This window comes from Etheostoma cragini, chromosome 11 (genome assembly GCF_013103735.1).
Source record: "Etheostoma cragini isolate CJK2018 chromosome 11, CSU_Ecrag_1.0, whole genome shotgun sequence".
NCBI lineage: Eukaryota > Metazoa > Chordata > Actinopteri > Perciformes > Percidae > Etheostoma > Etheostoma cragini.
In genome coordinates this window covers 13,018,483-13,043,875 of record NC_048417.1, presented here as the reverse complement: position 1 = coordinate 13,043,875, position 25,393 = coordinate 13,018,483, and the positions used below count along the sequence as shown (strand labels likewise).

The following is a 25,393-nucleotide window of genomic DNA, read 5'->3' as shown; positions in this document are numbered from 1 at the left end:
TGTAGCAACGCTTGTTACTAGACACTTCCTCTTTTTGTGCTGAGTAAATTTCCCCCTTAAATTACCCAATTTTCCTGTTCTCTCAGAAACACAGACGCCATGCCTTCACCACCAGATGATTCCAAAAAGACAGTACCACAAATAACACATACTGTAGCATTGTGTCAAGTGTCATTAAAATGTTCAAACTTGAAAACATTTTTAAATGCTGTCTGCTGTTGGGTGTCTACATGTGCTGACAACATGAGCTCACTTCTTGTTTAGTTGACTGACATCACTCTGTCATTCTTGCATCTAAGTGCTGATCGTGACTGATCGCAGTTATGCGAAAATTATAAGGTGGCCTGTTTGATCCCCAAACAGGCAGAATCTGGGTAGGAAAATGTTAAAGAGCAGCTTTTACCCCTCCCTTGTTACCACAAACAAGGTGTCCCTGGGCAAGGCCCCTGGCAAGGCCATTTATCCCCTAATATATATACATATATATATATATATATATATATATATATATATATATATATATATATATATATAGCCTAAAGAGGTGAAACTTTCCAAGCAAATACTAGAGAACAGTTGGGAAAAACTGTTTAGATTGTTTTTTTGTTTTTTGCTATCTACAACAATATATAATCAGTAACATATTCAAAATGATTAAGTAAGTGGTAGTAACATCTTTACCACCAAATTGCTTTTTAGGACTTATACCACCATATAGTAGATTCTACTAGTTGTTTTCTACTAGTATATTCTACTCCAAGTTTTTATTGTTTATTTAAATCAAATTAATTCAAATAGTTATCTATATGTTTTTATTGTCTTTTAGCATGTCTATGTGTGGTTGTAACATGTTAATTTCCCTTATGGGATCAATAAAGTATTATGTAATTCCTTCCTACTTTCTCTCTTTCTCTCTCTCTCTCTCTCTCTATCTCTCTCTTGCTCTCTCCAACATTGCTGGAAAAATAAAACAACAAAGAGACTATTATAATAAATCATTTGTAATTTACTTATTAATAAAAGAGTATTCTCCTCGACTATTTGACCCACTTCTGTCCTATACCAAAGAGATGTCCAAACTTTTGGTTATCTCCCTATTACCTCTTATTCAAATACATCAAATGTTTAAACATTTATCTAGGCTACACAATCAAAGCAATAGTTTAGGCCATATTGCTAAAATGACACAGTGGCAGCAGAAATGTATGTCTTCATCTTCTCCACTAAGTGGCACTGTTGCCACATGTGTCAACAACACCGTCAAACATCACATCTTAAAGAATCTAAATGTATTTCCTGTTCCAATGTTTGCCAGAATAGGTCAAGCTTGGATACAAGCTATTTCCTACTTATGCAATTCAACCGCAGGCCTTTTATCTTGACACTAGTTGATGTATTTGTAACAGGGTTTGATCAGATTGTTAAATTGTTAAATGTAAAAATTACAATGAATTATAGAGCTCTGAGAAAAACCGGAAGTTACACATATTTTATTTTGGAATAAAACATAAGCACATGGTTCGTGTAGGTCGTTCTAAAGGAAAAAACTTTTAGACATGGATAGGTGTCGTCCTTTGAGAATGCGGATAGTGCCTTACCTGCCTGTAGTAGAGCATCACGTCACTCACATTATTTCAGGTAGGCTATGTTTGAGGTCAAATGAGCGCACTTAGCACAGTTTGTTAAAACTGTAGTTTCTCCCTATTTGATTTTGTATTAAATTGAACGATGGCGTCTATTTAAACGATGTAATGTAGCCAATATGCGCCCTAACGAGGACGATTTGTTCCGACCACTTATGTAGGCCATGTCTAACCCAAATCACAGTATAATTATAGATCAGGCGGCACAAAGCTATTTTTAACACTCCCTCACTTCCACATGCTCAGGTTTGAGACAAACAGTAAAATTGACAATGGTTATACACATACATAGTACAGAATGCTGCGACCGTGTGTGCAGTATGCAGGACATATGCCAGACTTCCTCTTGGTTTACCTACAGGAAGCATGTACTGGTGTAATGTCTGTACGCGCACAGACATGCTGTCAAAACAGGGAGAGTGACTAAAAGCTTGGTCGCAACTGCTGTGGTGTGAACACTGTGTTACTTCTGAGGCAGGTTTAGAATGAAGTGTTCCCTGCAATCTTGTTTGAGGGCCAATTTGCTCTTTTACCTGGGACTACTGCTGCACTGTGGTAAGTATTACATTGAATTCAGTCATGCTTATTTATTTAAACCCTTGTTAAAAGAAGAAAAAGAGGAAATAAAGTCAATTCAAAATGAGGAAATAAGTGGAGCCAAGAAGAAATTTAGTGACAAGTGAACTTTAGGTCAAACAGTTTTTGTGTCTGTCATTATGTCCATCTTGAATATACAACTATAATTAGAAATAATAATAACCACTAATACATGGTAAGCTAAATGTATGTGATACATCTAAAATACTCAATGTGTTTTTGGCTACTTAATGTTTTGTAATGTATTAAATGTAATGTATTTGCAATGGTTTCTGTGGTTGAACTCAATTATTCATAATTTACTTATGTTAATGTATTTTAAAATAACAATTTAATTGATGTAGACAAACCATGAAGCTGAAAAAGTAGCAATAATTTCCTCCTTTCTTTTGGGTAATATAAATGTCCTGTAAGAGTCATTTCCACTATTTGTAGGTAGTCGTTTGATACTTACGATGAATACATTCTTAACACTATATGCTGTATTTGGATAGCAATTTGAAGGCTTTGCTTAACATGCAATGCTAAAATAAAGGTTGGACTCTTGAGTCTAGCACCTTTTATTAAACATGATCGACACTATAAGTTGCAATTTTTAACTGACTTCAACATCTGTGTTTTATCTGTGCTTCACACAGGAGAAGCCCGAGTGCACACTGAAGCCCAGGCTGGGCCACTGTATCGCGTGGTGGGCTCTCTGCTCTCTATCTCCTGCAATGTGAGTGGCTTCGCCAGTCCCAGCGCTAGAAAAGAATTTGAATTCCGTGTTAAAAAGCCCGAAAAGCCAACATTTGAGATTAACATCATCAGCACCAATGCCCAGGACTTTGGCTATGCCATATATACACAACGTGTGAGGAGTGGGGACATTAATTTGAAACATGTGACTCCAAACTCAGTTTTCTTTGAGATACAAAGACTAGAGAAAGCTGATGAAGGGGAGTATGAATGTAGTGTAATCAACCAACAACTTTTTTATGATGGAACCTACAGCGCTAAGACAACAGTGAAAGGTAATCAGTCACTGTCTACTTTTAAGTTTTTAGATTCACTTTTCACTGTAACTACATCAATGTATTGAAAATAAATGGCAACACTGTTTGACTGTCATGTCCTTGTCTCTGTTTGTGTTGTGGTGCCATAGTGATTGACAACTCCCTCAGTGTTTCATCTCCTGCCTCCACCTCACTGAGCTATTATGAGGGTGATGCTCTCACTTTAACATGCCAAGCCTCCAGCAACACCATCCAGCACACCCATCTGTCTCTTACCTGGTTTCTCCATAAAGACGGTGAGGACAACGCTCAGCCTATCCTTTCTCTGGATAGAGACTTTACACTGATCCCAGGCCCGGGGTTTGAAGAGCGTTACCAAGCTGGACTCATAAGGTTAGATAAAATGGGAGAGGCCATGTACAAGCTAAACATGGCTCAGCTGGAGCTGTCAGACCAAGGTAGGATCTACTGCCAGGCTCAAGAGTGGATCCAAGATCCTGACCACTCCTGGTACACTATTGCACAGAAGGATGCAGAGGAAACTTTTGTGAACGTCAAAGCCAGAGGTGAGAAGCCGCTATCATTTCATTGATTTTTTTAAAGCAGTCATTGTGGCTTTCTGACAGGATGTGTTTCTGTGTTTGTCTCACTGTGTTTCTTTTTTGCCTCGAGCAGAGGTGGTGCCAGACACATCGTCTCTGGCGGTGAGAATCTCTGCACAGTCTTCAACCTTGCAGGAGGGACAGGAGTTGTCGCTGTTTTGTAACGTAGACGCCCAGAACCTTCAACAAAGGTTCTTCTCTGTAGCCTGGCTCAGGGAAAGTGTTGAGATGGCCCGCATTGGCCCTACAGGCATTCTGTCTGTGGGGCCCGAGTACAGTGGGCGAGTTAAAGATGGAGAGCTCCGGGCAGCCCGGATTGGGGACAGAGATTACCATTTCATATTGCAGCCTGTCAGAACCGAGGACCAAGGGGAGTTTACCTGTAGAGCATGGCATCAGGAAAGAGGGCAGGATGGTGCCTTTAGACAGGGAGCATCGCAGGACTCCAAGTCCCAGCTGATCAGCATCTCAGCCACAGGTCAGTCAGTGAGCCCAAATTGAATGAGACATACATTACACTCACTCAGGGTTTAATTTTCTTACCTGTTTGACTTACCCTGGATTTTAAGTTTTATCTTCTTAATTTTATCTTTTGAAATGGAGGCTCATCTGTCATCTGCTCATCTGTCAGTTGCCTTGTCTCATTACAGAAAGCGGCCTCTCAGTTGAAATGCCAAACTCTACTGTGAGCATTAACGAAGGTGAAGGGCTGAAGCTCATCTGTAAAGTGCATGGGGTCAAAGGCCAGCTATCTGTCACCTGGCAACGCAAATCCACATCCACATCAATGGCCATGTTCACCAGTGTCATCAGTCTAAGTCAGGAGGGTGTTCTAGAGAAAGCCGGGGTGTTCATGAGTCGCAAAGTAAAGGCAACACGTCCAGCGACTGACACATTTACTTTAGAGCTTGATGAGGTTACTTCTTCTGATTCGGGTGTCTACCAATGTACTGTGTCTGAATGGAAAATCAATAGCAAGACCAACAGCCAGTCACAGACTGCTACTGTGACAGTGGCTCCAACAGGTAAGATATTTCTTCATTTGTCTGTGTAGTACAAATTATTCAATACAGTACATATAAATGAGGAAATCTGCATATTTACACAGCAGGTTCCTCTTAGCACATATGTGGTCTGAGCTCTCTAAAAACATTTTCAAGAAACTTAGCTGAAACTCCTATTGGAAAACATTGGTCAGCGTTTGCCAATATTTACAATGTTTTTTGCTCTGTCCAACACTTTTGCTGTAGGCTGTAATAAGTTGTGTAGGTTCTCTTCCAGTGCTATAGACTGTCAACATGCATCTCTTGAAATGGCACTGAAGTATAGACTTTGGAGTGCATCACTTCATGTGCTTGCATATAACAAATGATTTTCTCAAAAAAGGCCGCTTAATACTTTAAGTTCTAACTTTAATGTCAGACAAGTATGTTGACATAATGAAATACTGGATATTTAATATATATATATATATGTGTGTGTGTGTGTGTGTGTGTGTGTGTGTGTGTGTGTGTGTGTGTGTGTGTGTGTGTGTGTGTGTGTGTGTGTGTGTGTGTGTGTGTGTGTGTGTGTATATATACTGTAAACATATTTTCTTGTTTTTAAGAAGGAAATGATATTGACAAATGAGTGCAAAGCGTGAAAAAATTGAGATAAGAGAGAGAGGAAGTGTCATTGACTCAGTTTTCTTTTTTTATTTTGAACACCGATCAAACATGCTAGTATGATAGTATGCTCAACAACTTCTGCTTTTTTTACTCACCACCGCTAACTATTTTGGAATTGTGTCACAGATTCGTTTGTGAAAGTGCGTCTGATAAGTCGCAACAACATAGTGACTGTGGGAGAAAATGTGCAGTTGATGTGCCGGATCAAAGGGCCACAAAGGCCAATAACACTGACTTGGAGCCTGCAGCGTGATGCCTTAACCCTAGATAACATCCTTACACTGTACTCTGATGGTGCCGTCAGCTGGTCCGGAGAACAGCACCGCTACCAGCTGAAAGTAGAAAACAAACAAGAGGAAGTCATTTACTATCTGCTCATTAACGGTGTGAGCCACAGGGAGGCAGGAATCTACCAGTGTAGGGTGTCTGTCTTCCTGAAGAATGTACACAAGAAGCTGCCTCCATCCAACCCGTTGGCTGTTTCGGTGCAGAACCCAGGTATTGTTGAAATTTTCAAGGCTACATGCCATCTTTGAAGCAATTTTGGATGAAAGCTACTCTTTGCATTCTAATTCTCGTAGTTCTAACCATATATGACTTCACTTTTTCTCCCTCTACTAGAGAGCAAACTCCATCTGTCCATCACCCCTGCCTTGACAGGAAATATTAAGACTGAGATGGAAATGAAATGCTCAGTTATCTCAGAACCCTCTGCATCCTCTCGCTATGCTATCACCTGGCTGCTCCAGCAACAGGCAGAAAATAAGACCATTGTGAGCTCGGACCAGGATGCCCTAGTAACTTTTGGACCCCAGGTACAAATGAGCCAAAGACAGCGAATCAGCATGAGGCGCACTAAGGGACCCAGTTTTGAGTTCCGTATTCGTCAAGCTATGGTCTCGGACAATGGGACATACATATGTGAGGTGGTGGAGTGGCAGCAGGATCCTCATGGTGAATGGTATCACTTCTCCCCAGTGTCCAAAACTACCGAGTTAACAGTTCTGGAGCCTGGTAAGTTTGTGTTAAATAGCTCACTGAAAATGTCTCCAGAGTTCAGTAAGCAACATGTAGCCCATACAATTTTCATGACCCTAAAAGCTTATTTCTCAACAAGTTTCTTAATATAAGAGATGAGGCCCGACATGAGCATACTATGCTCTGCCAAAGTTCAAACAATTTTTCCTATTTCAAATGAGAGATTTCCATATTTATCTATTTTGTACTTTCCTTTCTCACTGATTTTAAGTAGCTGGGGCTCAGTTGGAAAAATGTGATGTACTGTATTTATGTGCACTTAAGCAACACTTGAATGACTTACTAGTCCTCCAGAAAGCCTCTAACTGTTGTTAGATTTAAGAGCTACTTTTAGTGCTAAAATCCTTTGTGGTCTACTCTATGACACATTTGATTTTAGCTTATTTCGACACATAAAATATAGAAACACTTTATCTTTTTCTGAAGTTTTCAATTGCTTTATACAAAATAATTTGACAAAATGCTAAGATCTTCATTGACCTGATTGAAGTTTTCTTTTCCCCCCACCCCTGCTTATTCTCCAGCCAATGACCTGAGTTTAGACAAGAAAGAGCAGCAGTTGACTGTCAAGGAGGGAGATGAGGTGGAGCTCAAGTGTAACATCATCTCAGGTGCATCCAGTTCTTATTTTTCCTACAATGTTACTTGGCTCTACAAAGGACCTGATTCTTCCGCTACAAATGCCCTGGTGCAGTTTGACCACACAGGCCTGCTGAGTTATCCAAAGAACCAGGAGCTCAGTGGCCTGCAGGGGCGGCTTCGTCTTTTCAGACCCACTCAGAGCAGCTTCTATCTGGGTATTCAGAGGGCGCATGTCGGTGATGGTGGGACCTACCAGTGCCAGGTGGAACAATACCAGCTGGATCATGAAGGTCACTGGCAACTAAAGGCCTCAGACAGCGCTGGCCCAATCGTGCTGACTGTTAATGTTGCGGGTATGATAACATCATTTAGATCTTGGTTTTTGAAGGAATAGTTTGACATTTTGGGAAACGGCCTGTTTTACTTTCTTACCAATAGTTAGGCAAAACGATTGATACCACTCGACGTTTGAGTAATAATCCCAAAATGTTGCACTATTCCCTTAAAATTTGAAATTTGTAATACATTAGCATTACCAATACTATATAATGGTGTGTATATGTGTCTGCATGTGTATGGTGCTTTAATATGTTTTGCTCTAGTAGAGTTGATGGTTTTCTGCACATTTTGCTATCCCTGCTTTTCTTGCCACATGCCCTACTTGTTCTGCTCTTTTAGTATTACAGAATAATTGTGTTGTGTTTCGGCCCTCTGCAAAGCCTCCTAATCTCCCCTTTGTCTCCTTTCCCCAACTTCTTCCCTATTTTAAAGTCCCACCGGTTGGTTTGCCATGTCAATAAAGTTAAATCAATTGTGTCTTTTTACCTGTTTGCTTTCACAGAAAAAAAACTGTCCATTGGGAAGGAAATAAAGGAGTTGAATGTGAGCAGATCCCAGGATTTCACTATCCCCTGTCATATCAACAAACAATCCAGCAGTGAATCCGAGTTCCAGGTCACATGGTTTTGGCAGAAAGAGACAAAGACTGAACAACACCCCCTATTCATCACTTACCGCAACTCCACCCTACAAGACAGATTTAGGAAGGGTGATCAGCTAAGATTTGGCCACCCTTTGCCCAACCAGTTCAGCCTGACAGTCTTGAAGCCAAGTCCTGTAGAGAGTGGCCTGTATTTCTGTGAGGTAGAAGAGTGGCTTCCGTCTCTGTCTCATGGATGGATGAAGGTTGCAGTGGATAGGTCAGGATATTTGACTGTTAATGTCTATGCAGAAGGTACGCATATCTCTATGTGATTAGCAGTAACTCTCAACCCATACCAGTGCTTGAAAATCATGTTAAATCATTCATGTGTGTAAGCAAGTCATATGTTTCTTTTTCTTCTTCTTTGCAGGAGATGATAATGCTGTCTCTGAGCCAGAATGCAAGTCGGGTATCTGGATGGGGATTCTCATAGCTACTGCCATCTGCTCACTATTGGTCATATTACTACTGGTGCTGAAGATAGGCAGGAGCAAAGTTACAAGAGGAAAGCTGTCAGGCCAAAATCTCTGGACAGAGCAAGTCCATCTGAACACCAAACCCAGTGCAGAGAACTAAATTGGACCAGAAGTGGAGAAGAGAGTTTTATGTTACATATAATAAGCAGTTTTATAATTCAAAAAGTTCTATTGTACATATTTTGTATTAATTTGTATTCAAAGTTCAATCAGTCTTGTTTAAATACATTTGTTGATAATATTCCATAAAAGTAGTTTAAATGTTTTACTCTGTGCAAATGGGGAACATTTTGCCTATGAATTAATGAAATTCATTAAACCTTCATTAATAAAAACGCCCTTTACATTCTACAGCTTAAACTTCTTTGCATAATCGCCAGCTTCTTACTGCCTGCAATGGAAAGTTGAGCTTGTCAGGAGATCAACTTTGTGGCTTTACACCTACAAAGCAACATACTCACTTATTTTTTTAGTAACATACCAGGCAGCTTGATACTATGTCTTTTAATGTGAAGAAGTCACAGCACAGCGTGTCTAATGGGAGCAGCTATGCATGACATGTGGTAAGACTGGAAACTTTTCTCTGTAGGTTACACTGCAATGAATCAACCAGGAAGTGCTCTGTGGTTCTTCGAGCATGACTGTGTGGTCATCAATTCTGCTGAGACATGAATGTGATGAGCATTTGGGCAGACAGAGTTAGACAGGCAGATTTTATACAATGGAAGTAGAAATCTGCCAATGCAATCATTTAGTTCACTTGTTTCTAGATGCACAATTTTACTTATAGATGAGATGTGTGTGCTATGTGTGCGTTTGTATGTGTGTGTTTGTGTATGGATGTGCATTGAGAAGTCTACACTAGCTAAATGTGTGATTGTTTGACATAACTGTGACATGTTTTAATTGTTTTGGTTGTACTCAAGCACATTGGATTTGAAATTAAACATTTACTGTGAGATTAGATTAGATTAGATTCAACTTTATTGTCATTACACATGTACAGGTGCAAGGCAACAAAATGCAGTTTGGGTCTAACCAGAAGTGCAATAGCAGTAAGTGTACAATATACAATGGTTTCATAAGTGCAGGATGGATATGTACTGAATAAATATAGAAATGAATACTATTATAAACAGAATTTGTCTGACATTAGGGTTTTAACATCCATATTGGTTGAACAATGTGGGAATTGTCAGTTTTCTTAGATGTGGTCCCATAATGTAGGACAGTGCAGCAGATAAAAATCCTAAATACACAGCCATAGCATTTTTAGCATCTTGATTGAGTATGTAAATACCCTCAAATCAACTAAACATGTCTTTCAATTCTTCGAGACCAGAAGGAGCCAGTAAACAAGCCAGGCCTGGTAGAGCACCACCAAATGTTGCCTGATATCTATGAGTTGTAGACTCACTATTTCAATGATGACAATTTGATTTTTAATAGTTTAATGTTTCCTATTTAATTTCAGTCCCCTAAAATTGGGTGGTGATGCATTAAAAGGTTGAAAGTACCTACATGAATCCATGTCTGATGTAGGTGTAAGCACCTTTGAAGTAAAGATTAAAGTCATCACTTTAACTGTCCAACCACTCACAGGCTGGATAATACTTGGGTTTTACATAAATGCATGTCAGATTCTGAATCTTTGCCATAATGCTGTAGCTGCATTTTAACAGCTGTTCCCACTCAACAAAATTGGATGCTGGAGAGTAATCAAATCAAAACTAAAGGAGAAGAAAGTAATGTCCCCCCCCCCCCCTCTCTCACTTCTCCCTGCATCAGCACTATCAATGTTTAACACCCCATCTGTGTAAGAGACAAGAATAGAATCCGTTCCTGGCTTTTACAATTGAAGAAACGGGCACACACACCAAATTTCTTCAATACAAAGAATGGCTCTCGTCCGATAAGTGCATACCAGTTATGTACAACTTAAGGTCAAGCTAACAGTGGTTGTAAGAAGGATGTGAAAGACCAAAAGTACACTGAGGACTTTTAAGACTGTAGCTGTAGTTGTCTCATCCTCAGAGAAATAATGCAGCTCCATGTTTATACCAGCCCTTCACAGTCTGGTGGACTGGATCCTTCTTACAGTGTTTATCTTCACTTTACTGTAATTCTACACCTATGTGTTTCCATGATAATGCCTGTCAGAGGAAACAAAGAATCACTGAATTTGGGAGGCAAATCAATGCGTTGCAAAAAACTCCCTGGTCATGCTATTTGCCTTAATAAAGTCTTTCCATTAACATAAAACAGCCATTTCATCAGTTCTTGTTTTGACATTGGATGCAGTGCATGAAGCGCAAAGCATAATTTATAATCCTCCTCTTTCCAAATATCCGTAACTCAAAGGTGTAATTTTGGTTCCCAGTTTGCCAGCATGTTGCTGGACTCTTTGAGCCGGTTATCTCTATTGCTATGATCTCATTCCAGATCTGATTTGGCATCAGCTTAATACTCTGTCCTTTGTGTGCCATGACCGGCAAGATTGGTAAAAAAAAGAAAGAACTGTAGCCATTGTTCAGTAGCATCTTGAACTGCAGCTTTTAAACTACAGAAGCATTATTGTGTATGTGCTATGAAAAATATACCAAGTGGACTGCAATATCAAAGTATCACAGTATCTGGTGTTAAAAAAACAGCTACTTGTTAATAAAGGTTACCAATGCTGAAAGCCAAAGCAGCTTCACTTTGCATAGCTGGTGACTTGTCAATCACAGGTGCATCCCATTTAGGTGTTATAGTGCCATGCAGTCTATTTGGTTTATTGACACACCTAAATGCCATGGTGCCATCATTAATGTTATTAGATTCTAGCGCCACCATGAGGCTGACAATCTTGGTAAAGCGTGAAATGTCTCAACAATTGGATTGTTTGCCTTAAACTTTGGTACAGACATTCATGTTCCCCTTAGAAAATATTGCAATCACTTTGGTAATTCCTTGACTGTTTTAGATAGGCACTAGTGCCATCATCTGGTCAACATTTCAATGTGGGTTTATAACCAAATACATGCAAGGAAAGACAGTCCCATCTGGGCTGAATAGCAAACTCAGAGGTTGATCAACAATATATCTGCTGACACATCAGCATGTTAGCATTGTCACTGAAAGCATGTCATCAGTTGACCTAAGACTCTATGTAAGAAAGGTTTATTGTGGTCTACTTTACGTCTTTCCTTTGGTTGAAGCAATGACTCGCTATGGCTATGTACGTGTAAGCCCCCCCCCTTCCCATCTACACATACACTCACACTCACACACACAAACAAAACATGTGATCAAAGTTAGCCCTCAACCCTCCTGAACAAGAGGATAATGTGTCTTGGCAGAAGTAGGGGTGACACAAGGGAAGAGAAACACTCTCTCAACAACTCTGCACGTGTTATGTAACGAAGGCCTATCTCATTAAATCTGAAAGCACTTTTTTGCCTCTCACCTCAGCTCAGCTCACTTACTGAATCTCCTTGCTTATACCTTCAACTCCTCTCTAGTCTCTCATGAACTCATCGTGCCTTTGATATTCCCTTTTCTCCCAAGGAGAAGATACAAGCATGACAGTACTGCCTCCTGTTCCTCACCCTAGCCAATAGCTACATGGTTTTTACTCTCGCTTGTCTCTCCACATCAGTCTTATAACGTGCCAGCACTAGAGGGAGCTGTAGTTACCCAGAGACATGTCGTCATGAACAGGTTAACATAGAAAAAGGGGGAATAAAAGTGCTTTTCATTGCAGCACCCAATCTGAGAATCTGAGCCTTTGAAACTGTAGATTTCTTTCTCTGCCTTCACTTGTTGATATTAGCCCACTTGGTGCTCAGAGCTTGGTGGAGCAAGGGTTTGTCTGTGTGTGTGAGAGAATGGAGGACAAGAATGCTTACAAAGCTGGCCATCCAGGTGGAGATGCTGAAAGTCAGCGAGATGTCTCAGAGGATGTGAAGGTGAGAGGGTGACACCTCAGACTACACATCAATACCCAAAAGAGCAGCATTTGAGACAAGTCGAAGCAAACTGAGCGTGAGTGACAGCCACGGTCTCTTGACAAAAACGCCAAGAGAGACTTGCCTAATTTATTTGAACCCATCCCAACATAAAAATAAATAGACACACACTGCATACAACTTTCTAAACTGTTAAGAGCTGTCTGCTTTTTCTTGTTGAGGCCTGATTGTCATCCCCAGAGAAAGCATTGGCTGGTAGAAGGAGCTGAAGAGTCCAAAATAAAAACAGCTTAAATGGTGCAATATGAAGTAATAGCCTGTTCTGCTCCCTGTCAAGGGAGCTCTCAACAAACTCAGAGCTCCCATTTATTCTTTCACAGCTGTACACTCACATGCTGGAACTGCACAGATGAACACCCCATACCTGTTTTATCTGTACGCGTCCTGTTATGATAATATAGTTTACTGATATGTATGCATGTGTCTTTCATGTTTGTGTGCTACACGTTCATATTATGCTGTTGCTGCTGCCTTCATCTCATATTTGCAGTGTCCTGTGTGTCTCCTCTGACACAAGATAGACAAAACACAGAGAGGATGATGACGAGTTCATGCGTTAAAATTAAATCAATCATGCTATTTTATTGGTTTGTATTTTTAGATAATATTGTGCCGGCAGGCACATGAAAAACAATGACTAACCCTATCCAACTCTTGATTGAGCGTATTTCTCCTTTGTCATTCCGTCGCTCCTTTTCTCAAGTGTGTTGTCTCCGCAGACCACTCCAATTAAAAATACAGCAAAGACATTTCCATTCCACTGGCAAACAAGAAATAGATTTTTCATTTTGGGATTACATTCATAATTTCCCGAGCTGATAAAATAATAAAACAGATTCAACGTTGATGCATCTTTATAGGACTGCAGGGGCTTTTACGACGAGGGGCTTAGACGCTGCTTTCCTGTGTTGTGAGCTTGCAGCTTCTCCTGGTCAATGTCATAACTATCATCATTCATACTAGAATCATTGATAATTCCTCCTTATTAAATGATAGGATATTTAGGCAATGACAGCAACATGTGCCCAATGTGAATAACTTAAAGTTTTTACAATCACGTTGGCTCTAATTTCAGAACCTTGACGTCATTTTTCAAAAATCTAGACACAAACCTCAGAACTAATGATCAAAATGCACATTTTTTCAGAACTCTAACACTTGTTTCAATTGCTTGGATACAGTACACATAGACCATTTGTTAATTTAACACAAATCACCTGTTCAATATGACACAACTTAACATCAAAATACTACCACTTCAAAATGCAATTCACACATTACATTTTAAATGATTGTCTATTCATTTCATTACAGTGACCTTACTATCAATTGATCCAACTGCTCAACATGATAAGTAACTGTTGCATTACTCTTAATGCATAGTTGTGTGAAGACAGAAACAACATTTCATGTTTAGATCATGAAGATTTCAAGATACCAAGATTCATTGTCAGCAATTAGCATGGAGCATGAACCGATTAGACTACATTATCTGTGGATGTAATATTTTATAATCATTCTTTACTGTAATGTACTACTGTTTATCAGACATTGTTTCTATGGTCCCGTGTTACATAAATTTATGAACATATATATATATATATATATATATATATATATATATATATATATATATATATATATATATATATATGTTCATAAATATATGTAACAAAATGCACATTGTTCACCAGGCCTGAAGATGTTTGGCCAATTGCAATATAGATGGGAACCTGTGGCCAAATCCACATGACAGATGAAGATGTAGAAGTACAGTAACTGTGTCTTGGTTTTGCTTTTTACAGTACAAGCAAGTTGAGGAACACTGCATTTGATGTTTTACAGTAGTGTCTATTCTATTTCTTAGCTAATTATTTAGCTTTCATTTAAACAAACCTATGTTGTGATTGTACTGTATTGTTTCTCATCAATACATTTCAGATTTCAGGAGGATTCTACTGTCTTTAGTATTCTCTCTACTACTGTAGTGCTTTTACAGGGATGTACAGGGATGTATTTTCATCTAGTACCATCATGAAACACGTACAACCTATTTTGTACTACAATATGTAATGGTTGTATGAACAATGACACAGTGAACCTACATTATGGGTAGCTTACGTGTGTAAACGTTTTCATGATATTTCACATTAATTAGTTTTTTGAACCAATGATTGTGCAAGTGCAAGATTTCTTTAAAGACATGAATGCGCAATGCATGTTTTGAACATTGGACAAGCTGTGTTAAAAGTGAATACCGTTTTGAGTTTTGTGTCATCAAGGTTCTGAAATTGGTAGCAAAGTGATTGTAAAAAAAAAGTAACAGTTTGAGTTGCCATGCATCTTTTTGTCTTGCAGATGACGTGCTGGCAAGAGCTATTTGAATCGAGCATCACCAAGGAGACAGAAGTAGCATGATAGCTGTGATTTCTGACTAAAGTTGTTGATGTGAACTTTCCTAAGTGAGAAAAGGAGAAAACAACAATTAAGCTAGTTCCAAACTGTGTGCGTGCGTGTGTGCGTGCGTGCGTACAGTTTGACATTATCCGATTTATATCTGATGCAGACAGAGGTGCTGCAGTGAAGAGGCCTCTCAGCTGAAGATGAGAGCAGAGGAAAATGTCAGCTGCTTCCTAAACATTTGTTCCTCTGTATTTCAGAGCTGGTCAACAAATATAGCTCTGCAGCTATCAGAGAACTCCATCAGCAGAGGCCATGCAAGGGGCTAATCAGCCAATATATCAGCCCCTGGCACTGAAGGCTTTCCTCACACCCAGTGCCCATCAGGGTTTCACATCCAAATGTTTTCCTGGAAGATAGAAAGGGAAGAAATGCCATGGTCAGTTTGACTTTAACCACAATACACTGAGGGGTAGTGTCTGTCTTTGCATCTTCCTTCACACGTAATTTGCAGCCTGAATGCTGGACATGGCTTTCATCTTATTACATTCTATGGCATATATTAAATCTCTATACTACGTTATATGTTTTTTGTTACCAGTCTTGTGTTCAGTCTTGATTCAGCATGCATAACGTTTTTACAGCCATGAATGTTTTTCTTCCAATATATAAACTATACTATGTAATACTATATGACATAGCCTTCAAATTAACATGGTAAAACCAATAAGCACAACCTGGAATGAGTACAAGTAAACACTTTCAGCTGCCTTTGCTGCTTTAAGTCACTCGATTCCAGCCTTTGTGGATTACTGTATTTGCCTGCGTACCCAAATAAAGCAGGCAAATACAGTAAGGAAGACTAAGATGAAGTCCAGCTCAAATTAGACAGATCCATCAAACAAACAGAGACAATCTGATTGTATTTGATGTTTTCTTTAGTTTAGTTCTGCACATTTGACTAGCTATGCAATGCCACCAGGACACCAGCACCCTACTGGAGTGAGATAATTACATGTTCACAGGCACAAATGTTTTTGTTCTCTGCACCGGCATGTGCACATCTGACAATTCTTCTGCACAGTCTGAGCAATAACTTTACGCCACAATGGCAGTTTTGACAGCTGCCTTGCCTGTGACTAAGACGCTGGTGAGCTAATGTCTTCATTAGCAGTGGTTTAGATAGCGTCACCACCGCCCCCCCCCCCCCCCCCCCCCCCCCCCCCCCCCCCCCCCCCCATTCCTCAGTCACCAGCAACGATGCTCTGCTGCGCCCATCAGCTCCCATCAGCTTTTCTCTGTGTGTGAAGTGCTCCCCCAACTGCTGTCGCACTAACTCATGTTGCTAATTAGCTGACAAACACTGTACAGTTCAACTAAGGGCCTGACTCATTTACAGCACTCATATACGTTCACGTCTACAACCACACGCACAAATATGCACCTCTTTAAGTTACATATGCACATTAACATGTGGCATTAACATGGACATCAAAGGCACACACATTCACATAGATGCAAAAATATTCCCTCAATAAGTCGTGTCTTACTTACTGAACACATATTTTGTCAATAGATTATTTTACATATCACAATCTATGATTGTGATTAAAAATGCTGTAGAAATGCTATAGTCACTTCCTTATGTTTTCACAGGATATATGTACTCTTGAATATTAATGCTTAATGTGTACATAATAAATTGAACTAAAATAGAGGATCTGATTAAAGTCTCCTTTTCAGATCCATGTGGCTACCATGGTAACCAACACCTTGAGAGTATTAAACTAGAGTTTAGGTGAAAAAGAAATAATTGTGAATGAACCTATTAGGACTGACAATAACCTCTATTATATCTAATGTATGATCCTTATCTGTGTCTTTTCTTTGATACTTAGTATCTGTCATGCCCCACTGTAAGTTTACGGAGAAACATGAAGGACTTTAAGTCTGTTATTGTCTTGTGCAGCTTCTCTCTTTCTTAGCAGCTGGTTGATGTGACTCAGACAGGTAGGCCAGTCATACATCGCCAGGGTTTTAAAGTGTGACACAGTAGGCCTTCAGGGCACAGCAACGGTCTTGTTCACGTCCATGTACATCATTTATTTCCAGTCCAAATCACAGGCAGATTCAAAGTAAAGATCGAGGTAATAGGAGGTCCCATGATACTTTTATGCAATGTTTTCTTTTACTCATCATCTGCCAGTCTCTGCCAAATTACACGGAGTACATATGGAGCCATCACGAAGCTGCTCTTTTTCTTTCATTTATGGTTTGCACTTTGCAACCTTGAATGAGGAAATTACCCGGCCGGCACAAGCACCATACAAATTCTTTTGCAGCATTTGATGTAGTGTTGATGTGGATGACTACATACTATACTAATTTATTGTGTATGCTGTAAACATTTTTTTCTCTCTTTATCTTAATTTCAAAGAAAAGTTCCACACTGATTGAAATAGGGAAGACAATTGAAAGTTGAAATCACGTCTAGCCACCCTGCAATCAGAGATGTTACAGCCTGTGATTTTTTTGCAGCAGATTGAAAACTTCACTGATTAGGGTGTGGTAAAGAATGCAGCATGCTTGACAGTTTCACCCATAGAGTTTATTTCAGCAGCAGTTTTCTACTCTGTGAAATCCACTGCTGATTTACATTTGAAATTTTATTCGTTAGGGTACCGGATCGCCCAGGAAGCCATTTCCTACACTGAGGTTGCGGTTATCTTTAAATTCTCTTTTTTTTCTGACTAATGAGAGTTGAAAATGGAAAATATACCAACCATTGAGGTATTGACACTTTACACCTTACTGGAGTTGCTGCCATGTTCAGTTGGTTTTATTTTTATGCTTTAATACACAAATATTTACAGCAGAGATCACAGTTAACATGAGTGGTAAACCCCTGGTTAACGTAAAGCAGGAGACAGGTATGTAGCCCGCCAGCATGTTTGTCACACCAAGCCTCGTTTTAAGTGTAAATCGTAGTAACTTATGTGAGTTCAGATCCTGGTTCAAGGTTGCATGCTGTCCTTTTACAGTAATAACCATATACAGTATTCTTTAGCACCATTTGTGAGATGAGCAGGGAAAAAAATACAATGATAAAGCCTTATTATAGCCTAGTGTCAGCATTAGGGCCCAACAGCTACTGATGGTGGCTTTAAAACAAGCGTCTAAGGGCTGAGATGCAGGTTTTTTTACATAACAGAACATACAAGGCTTTCAACCTGAACGTCTCTCTGCGACAGCATGCCCATAAGGCTTCATGATGCAGTGTGCAGTAATTGGTATTTTTATTGGTGACAGCTTCTCTATCCCAATGCTGAACCTCACGCTGGGCTGGAGACTGTCTGATATCAGCGCTGCAGAAAACACATGACAAAACCTGTACAGTGAGCAACATCACTCAGATAAACACCTCTGAGGATGAACAAACTCCAATGCTTTACTGACAAAATTCAATCTTACATTTTGTTGGAGATTTGGTTTGGTTTTCGTTCCACATCCTGCTATGATGTACTCTCCTTCAACCTCTCTGTACATCATAAGCACGAAGCTACAATCCCTCCCCCAAAGAATGATGGCTGTTGCATATCACATGTAGCGAGCATACTCAAAAGGATGACCTTAATACAGCTAAAGGGAAGTCAAAAATTAACATGTTTAAAAATAATGCTCTGTGTCATCAAAAATGGCGTTTTTTTAAATTTTATTATTTTTTACAAATGGCAAGAGGGTGGTTGCCCCTTTGATGTGGTAATAAGCTGTTTTGATATCTGTGTGTCAAGCATGCTTGAGAGAGCAATGGTGAGAGGCATTCCCAACAACCACTACTTCAAAATCAATCACAACTATTTTGCTAACAGCCCTGCCTGGTTCAGAAGGAGGAATTTAATTCTCCCACCCCTCCGCCTCACTCTCAAACTTACACTCGCAGTCATAAAAAAGTGGTCCAAAAAGAACGTAGATATGGAAACTGGGAAAGGGAGAGCAGGCTAACTCCTGGATTCAGAGAGCTCACTGGAACGTTATCTTCACGTGCACGTGGGCTGCTCATTATAACTGGCTTTCCGTAAAACATGTAGGGCTTTTTAACCATTCACAAGCAAATTTGCAACAATTGGAATTGGTTGCATGTACAGTAAGTTTGTTGTTTCTAAAGGGGGAAAAGCACAGTTGCAGAGTTGACCTCTGACAAAACCAAAAGGGAAATGTGACTTTTAATTAAAATAAGGCTCAATCCACTTTTGATTGTTTTGAATCATGGTAAAGCTAATACTTATCAGCCATGCAATCCAAGCCAAATCTATCAACAGCAATCTAATCAAGTATTCCCTGGAATTTCCTGTAGCATTTAAAAGTCCTTCAACTACAGTAATCTCCCCGGGAATATTTAATCTGCCAGAATTGCTATCATATGACCCCCACATGAGTTGTTCTCCAAAAAATCCTATTGATTTGAAATGATGCTGTTTCTTTTAAGGAAAGTCCCATTACAGTAAAACAACATTATGTATACTATTGGAAGATTTAAAAAATGCAGGTGTGTCAAAGTTTGTTTGGGAAATATTAGAGTGTGCATGCATGAATGTCTGCAGATCCACACATGAAGGATGTTTTCCAACGTCTCTCCCTCCACAGAACTGTCTTTCTCCAACAAGTCAAGTCAGTCACCAATCAATCACCAGCAAATATATAACACTGTGTACCTCTGTTTATGAAAGCTGAAGGACATGAAAAGCCCACATGAATGTTGTTGAGATGAAAACGAGAGCAGGCTCAAAGGCATGTTAGGGACAGTTTTGCTTATGCGACTGCTAGCATGAGATAGCATTTGCATCAGAGGCTGTGTTTTTAGGTAGCAGGTGTATGTGTGTTTTAAACTGCTGTGTGTGTGTGTGTGTGTGTGTGTGTGTGTGTGTGTGTGTGTGTGTGTGTGTGTGTGTGCACCCACACTGATGAATATGCAAGTATGTTTGTTTAAGAAAGTAAAGTGCATGACTCAGACTGAGGTAGGCAGGCAGCTCATGTTTCTTCCATTTGGCAGGCAGCTGAGATAAGATCGGACCGACCTAATCATTTACTGTAAGAAGCCCTGGGCTTTGCTAAACAACACACACAACCGGCTGAGAAATATTTATCTCCCATTATCTGTGCACAGTTTGCCTTGATCTAAATATGATGATCAAAATAATGGAATACAATCTTCTTACATTGCATTACCTGATCATCTTTACTTATTTTCATTTTCTGTGGTAGTGCCCAGGTAAAACAACCAAAAAAACAGGTAGATAGATAGATAGATGGATTGTAAAATGTAGAGTTTAATACATTGACTTACTGTGTGTCATTGCAAACAATACTTCAATGTGACCTTTAACAGGATTTAATACTTGTGTCCCTTAGACGGTGGCATCATCAGTTGTCCCATCTCAGATTTCACTGCCAGTGATGATGTCACATGGTTTTCTCAGCACTGTTGCAGAGACACAACCAAAAAGTTCACGGCTTTGCAATTTGGGTATTTCTTTCAGATTTATAGAGGTTTAGGAGCCTGCTCAAGGACAGAAGTATTTCCAGATTAGGGTAACATTGCTCCTTGCTGGCATCCATAGGGTTACATATTATGTTGTGGTGTTTGAACACAACTTAGGTCAAGTCCCTAATTTGTGTTGTATGGTGTAGTTAACAGAATAGTTCTATAGTTAATAGAAACACGATTATTTGTTTTCTTACTGAGAATAGAGTGAAAAGATTAGAGCGAAAAGACACCCCACTCTTGCTAGTATGCTAATGTCTGTAGCTGCTGCCGGGTAGTTAGCATAGCATGAAGATTGGAAGATGGGTAAAACATCCAGCTCAGCAAAGCTTACAAATGAACACATTTTATCATGGTTTGCACCCCAGCATATGTTGGGATAGCCTCCATCCCACTGGCGACAGTATTAGACAAGTGGAGAAAAGAGAACCTGACTGGCTAGCACCCTGGATGTAATGTCCATTACAATAATTATGAGCCAGTTTTCTATGAAATAATTGCTACTGAATGTGCCTGCTGTCAAATGACACCCATCTTTTGTTACTGTATGCCACTTTCAGACACAAACACCATGTCTGACACGGGTTTGACCCATTTACTAATTAGTAAACTACTCTCGGGTTACTGACATCAGTCTAATGGCCACTGATGTTTACTGTTATACACATCACAGCCAAATTACAGAACCAGACCATACCAGACCTAAATCTACAAAACAGGGCAGTAGACGTTTAGTTCAATAACACTGGTTGTTCAACAACAACAGAAAGCATAAATTAATTGTTCTAATATGACAGGATTTTTATTTATATAGCCAACATGTATATCTTATTTATTTAGATTTTGTTGTGAATTCTTCAATATGCAACTGTAAAAACAACTCATAATAATGTTAAGAGAGCAGCAATAATATCAGTTTAGAGGAATTAAAGTTGACACCAAAATAGACCCTTGAGGTTGAAGTAATCCAATAATAAAAGCATATAGCAGTCCTATAATTATTGTTAAACATTTTTTCAGCACCAGGGTTGTGAACCCAGGTCAGATATTAAATGTTGTGTGGTTGTGTTGTGTTGGTCTGAGAGGGAGTAACAGACATGTAACAGACCCTGTCTGAATGTGAGACCTTCTGTGTGAAATCTCTTTCACTGCCATGATTACACTAACAACTACCCTATAATTGTTTCAGACTTTACTGTCACTCCAGTCTATATCCTTGATATTCCACTTCCGGGATTTCTCCAATTTTTTTTGTCTTGGAATTTTAAACTCCGGTGGATTTATGAGGACTATGGTTGACTGCTCCTCAGATCTCTGCATGACAAATTGAGACAGCTAACTTGACTGATCTGTCCAATCTGAGTTTTCTCTCACACAACTATTTTACTGCAGCTCCGTGCGGAGCTTAGCCTCGCCCATGACAATTGTGATTGGTTTAAAAAAATGCCAATAAACCGGAGCACGTTTTGCAGTAAGATGAACCTGTACTGTACAACCAACTATGGTTATGTTATATTCCTCAGTTTATAAGTTAAATTAATTCAATATGCAGTAAAACAATGTAAAAGTACAGGGGATATAGGTGAACACAAATAAACATCAGCACTCAGCATGGTACATACTATCAGGTATCTATTACTGTTATTAAAAGAATTTCCCATGCAGTGCCACTCTTTTGTTACCAGCTTGGATAATACTGTGATCCAGTAATCTGGTGGTGTTTAAAAGCCTTTTCTGCCCACATTCTTCCTCTTCCAGCCATGAGTCATGTCAGTTTCACATGGGTGTGTGGTGAGAATTAGAGTTACCTTGTTCTGCATACACAAAGCAAAAGCTCCAGTAAGTGTGACCATGAAAAGTAAATTATGTTTTTCAGCCTGGAGTTGATAGATAGCATCTGTGTTGTTGTTGTTCCCTAACAGCAAAAAAGGACAAGCTTGTACCTGCGAGGGATGATGATGAAACGTGTGCCTGTTGTGTAATGTGGTTTGTGTTTTGGGGCGTAAAGTCGAACAATCTTCACAGTGTGTCTAAGCTCACCTTGATGCCCTTGTCGTCAAGAGCTATTCGCTAAGTATAGTGTGTGTGTGTGTGTGTGTGTGTGTGTGGGTGTGTGTGTGTGTGTGTGTGGGTGTGGGTGTGTGTGTGTGTGTGTGTGTGTGTGTGTTTGTGTTATAACCCTGATGTGTCTTCCTTTGTCCAGTACATTACAAAGGAAAGATGTACTACAATCAGCTGTGTTTGCTCGTCAGGCAACACCCACATGATCAAGATGAGAAAGAAACAGAGAGAAGAAGGAAATTAATATTAATTTAAAAAAATGAACAACACAAATGCATGAACCTTACTAAAAGTATTTTTAATGAAGATCCCAGATAATTAGCTATTCCTCGTGTATTGAATGAACAAGTACACACAGCTGTCCTTCATGACACTGGAGGATTGTACACCGATGCCAAACAAGTCATAATTGCATCTTTTTTTTTATTCAGTGTGACTTGGTAGCTCTGCTGCAGACACTGTCTGTAAACTAACACCTCGAGAAACAAAGTGTAATAATACCTGTAGGAAGCCCACCTAGGCTGGGTGATCAAATGTTCTAGTGCTTGTTCACTTCATTGAAAACCTTTAATTGTCACATTCCGCTAGAGTAATCCTTTGCAACTAAATAAATATAGGATATTTCTTGCAACCACCTGTCAGTTTATGATTGCAGCAATTACATGTGGTGCTCGGTCCTTGTCTCAGTATCAGCTCTGCTGTAATGTGAAAACAAAGGAGATTTAATTTCAATGTTGTAACAACCACCTGCAAAGGTCGAAGTAAAAGAGTGGACGCTTTCATTCAAGTGTAGTAACGACTGAAAAACCTGTATAAGCACAGCATAGGTTTGGTGTGCAGACCGTAAGTTTGGATAACTGATCGTTAGCTTTCTTTTTTAAACAGCTTGTGACACTTGATTTATAACATAAAGGCACAATTACATCTACGAGTGCACCAGCCTCAGCTGTATATAATAAAAGGTTATCTGACAATGCAGTGTGTAATCTTCCGAGCCAATGTGAAGCGTGGCGTGAGAAATTGGAGTGTATTACTGTGGAGTGACTCAGCTCACATTAAATCCTAGATAGAAGAGTGGCACTCTTGAATCTGGTTGGTCCCAGCTGGAGTGTTGCCTTCTGCCTGCTGTCTGTCAGTCTGCTGACTGTCAAAACCCACAGTATATGCAATGTGTCAGGTTGGTCCCTGTAACTTTACACTAGATACGCTTGTGGCCCTCAAACAGAGGAATAATATTCTGCCACATGTTTATAGATTAGGAGAAATGTTAAGATTGCTGTGTCCATACTTTTTTGATGGATTGTGATGTAAAGTAGTTTTGCAGTTGTTCTCCCCATAAGCAATGCCCAATCTCTTTTACCTTATAACCCCACTTTTACTGTTTAATTCAGATGAACCACATATTGCAACATGACTTTTGTTTGACAATAAAAGGTTTTACTTCATCTGTATCATGTTTATCTTTACCCATCTGAATTATTTCTTCATTACTTTCTGCCTTGTTCTTTCACTCATGTTAGGGAAGCCTCTTAGAAGTAATATGACCAGAAGGAATTTTGCTTTTTGACTCCATCAAAACAAAGAGCTCTTGTTTACTTATTTATAATTTCTCATTTGTTTAAGAGTTACAGTCGGGCTCATTGTATCCTCTGCATCCCTGAGTTTACAGTTGGGTTACATCAACAAAGTGGGTTCCCATCTGATTCCATGTTTGTGTGATTTCACATGTACATTTCACATGTCATCTGGAGTGACACTGGCATAGTATGTGCACGTTTGCATCCAAATGTGAATTGGCTTTTGACTGTTTATGGATTGGCTCTACACATTGTGTAATTGATAATGTGATTCTTGAAAAAAAATGCACAGTGAACAGATCTCTCACTATTCAATTAAATTCAAATGGGCTTTATTGGCATGAAAGTTTCAATAACAATGTTGCCAAAGCAGGTGTGTGTGTGTGTGTGTGTGTGTGTGTGTGTGTGTGTGTGTGTGTACAAGTCCTGCGTGTTTGTGTGTGTGCGTGCGTGTGTTGTCTGTGAATGAATTTTATTTTAAAAGGTCTTTCAGCTCTTTGAAATCTGAGATTCAACATGTTAAAATAGTGCAAATGTTCCTTGTTTCATTGAATGTGTTAAATTGTAGGAAAAAAGTGCACATGTGTCTCAAACTCACATGTCAAACAGTGACCACTTATTCTGTTTTCTTTTGGTTGCCATGATTTTTTCTGATTAATGTTTGGAGAGAAGTGTTGCTGTGAAGCTGGTCAGAGTGTGTCTGAGAGAGGGCGGTTAGCACCATCTCTCTCTCTCTCTCTCTCTCTCTCTGCTATCCTATGTAACCTTGCTGACACCAGCACAACCAATGCTGTAAGGGTATTATATACTGTTATTATAAATATTAAGATCACAAAAGAAACAGTGTTGAATAATTCTGAAAGGTACTGGTTAAAAGAAGAAGATGGCTGTAGCTATCAACACATTATTTAGGTGATAGATTCTGTTATGAAGTGCACACAATGCAGACTCCTCTGTTTCCATGGAGACCTTTGTGATCCCCAGCACCCACTATACTTCCAAACATTCCTCTAAAGCCTTTTTTCTCTGAGCATACATACTTCTAGATAGTTGCAAAAAACTGGCGTGAGGGGTCAAAGGTGATCTCATCTTCTAACATGATGCTTGGCTCAAAACAAGGCTACCACCGCTTTTTAACCGCCTGCCTGTGCAAACTGTGCCATCACTCGTCCATGCAATAAGGAGTCTGTGAAGAACTGAACTAAATTTAGGTGCAGCAAT

General features: G+C 39.5%; 1 protein-coding gene across 1 annotated transcript; it reads left to right on the top strand.

The window, feature by feature from the left end:
* Positions 1–1,619: 1,619 nt before the first annotated feature.
* LOC117952362 (immunoglobulin superfamily member 3-like) lies at positions 1,620–9,420 on the top strand. The gene is made up of 11 exons (XM_034884593.1): positions 1,620–1,638; positions 2,122–2,198; positions 2,879–3,253; positions 3,385–3,801; positions 3,911–4,315; positions 4,488–4,862; positions 5,631–6,002; positions 6,126–6,518; positions 7,067–7,477; positions 7,966–8,358; positions 8,477–9,420. Exons 2-11 carry the CDS (start codon positions 2,129–2,131, stop codon positions 8,680–8,682), a joined length of 3,417 nt encoding a protein of 1,138 aa, XP_034740484.1. The 5' UTR covers positions 1,620–1,638; positions 2,122–2,128; the 3' UTR covers positions 8,683–9,420.
* The last annotated feature ends 15,973 nt before the right edge of the window (positions 9,421–25,393 follow it).

What these genes read in the sequence shown, in the direction of transcription:
- LOC117952362 (XM_034884593.1), top strand. Translation starts at nt 2,129, where the DNA reads ATGAAGTGTTCCCTGCAATCTTGTTTGAGGGCCAATTTGCTCTTTTAC. An exon ending in GATCAGCATCTCAGCCACAG is followed by an intron (nt 4,316 to 4,487) that starts GTCAGTCAGTGA and finishes GTCTCATTACAG; the next exon opens with AAAGCGGCCTCTCAGTTGAA. An exon ending in TGTTAATGTCTATGCAGAAG is followed by an intron (nt 8,359 to 8,476) that starts GTACGCATATCT and finishes TCTTCTTTGCAG; the next exon opens with GAGATGATAATGCTGTCTCT.